At 32.8% G+C, this 1,514-nt stretch overlaps 1 protein-coding gene across 1 annotated transcript; it reads right to left on the bottom strand.

Annotated features, from left to right (window-relative positions):
- On the bottom strand, positions 1,063 to 1,503 carry LOC109333903 (agamous-like MADS-box protein AGL29). The gene has a single exon (XM_019569487.1). It carries the CDS (start codon positions 1,501 to 1,503, stop codon positions 1,063 to 1,065), a length of 441 nt encoding a protein of 146 aa, XP_019425032.1.

Genomic DNA, 1,514 nt, shown 5'->3' with positions numbered 1-1,514 from the left:
ACAAAACCGAGATGGTATTCAAAGGTACTTAATAATTATGTAGTAGGGGATTGCTTCGATACCATTGTACCGGCGTTAGAATTTATTCTAACAAAGCCGAGATGGGGCAAAGAAGGAATAACTTATTCACATTATTATTAGAAGTAAGTTGTAACTGGAATATTCTTGAAACTGTTATACCGGCATTGGAATTTATTTCAACAAAGTTGAGATGACGAACAAAGAATAAAACCGAGTTCGCTTACTTAATCAAATAAAAAGGAAACACACTGAAATGAGGGAATTTTCGCTTTCAACAAACTAGCACTACTATCAGGATGAGATCAGTGACAAATAGGCCAATTCTTTTCTAGTTAGGTACATATTAGCATCATGAACCATAAAAATTAAATAAAAAATAACCTTAATATTATGTTGAAAAGAAAAGTGGTGAAAATGATATTATGGTAAGTTGTTAATCTAAAAATTAAAAATATTTTGGTAATTAAAAATCATATTTGGTTTTTCATACTACATTTCCTTTTGTATTTTTTTCATTTTATGTTTATTTTATTGCCGCACCTACATTGTTTGTCACCTCACTCTAGTCACTACCATAACCCAAACCTAACCATCACCTCTTCAACCACCACCTCAGATGTGATCTCTTTCAACATCTTAGCTTATTACATCATGGTGTTTCTAGCCTATACTCCAGATGAAATATAAACAATGGGAAAAATAAGTTAAAATGAGATATCTTATCTTAATCTAATATTAACCAAGCTTTAATATTATTTTGTGAGATCGACTACCCGAATTGGACGATGTTATAATGATCTATCATAAATGACAAAATATGAATGATAAATATTTCCTAGTCTCATCCTAATGTTTTAAAAAAGGTTTAAGAAACGTTATGCTTAAAGAAAACATGGAGAAGTTGTTTGCACATACATTTCGATGTTCATTTCATGATATATTTGTAAACATTTTATAAAGCAAAATCCCTTTATTTTTTAAATAACAAAACTTATTCCCCCTTTTATTATTATAAAGATATAATAGGGAGAAGGGTACAACTCAAATCCCAGTCTCATACATGCGATTCTCGCGAAGAAGAAGTAAAGATGATGCTGCCTCCATCTCATTATTGGATTCTGACATATTATCTTGGACCATAACCCAGGAAGCCTTGAACTCCACAAGCTCCTCAAAACTAAGATTATTAATGGGAAGTTTTCCTCTGATAAACTTGTATTTGCTAAGAGCTTTATCAAGGTCCTTCTTCTTATCCTTCTCCACTTGAATCTGGTCTTTCAGCTCTTGAAGTTGTTGGCTAAGCTTACCAATATTGTCATCATCATTTGAGGACTCACCATGACTCACATGTGATCCTTCTCCTTGGTGAAGGAACTTCTTAGTCACAGCCTCAATGCTTGGATGACCAAAAGAGTAAGCCTTGCCACCAACAGAAAATAAAAGAACAACAACTTCAACACCACAAAGAATGGATAGCTCCATTGCTTTCTTAA

Source organism: Lupinus angustifolius, chromosome LG19 (genome assembly GCF_001865875.1).
Source record: "Lupinus angustifolius cultivar Tanjil chromosome LG19, LupAngTanjil_v1.0, whole genome shotgun sequence".
Lineage (NCBI taxonomy): Eukaryota > Viridiplantae > Streptophyta > Magnoliopsida > Fabales > Fabaceae > Lupinus > Lupinus angustifolius.
This window is presented reverse-complemented; position numbering and strand designations above follow the sequence as displayed.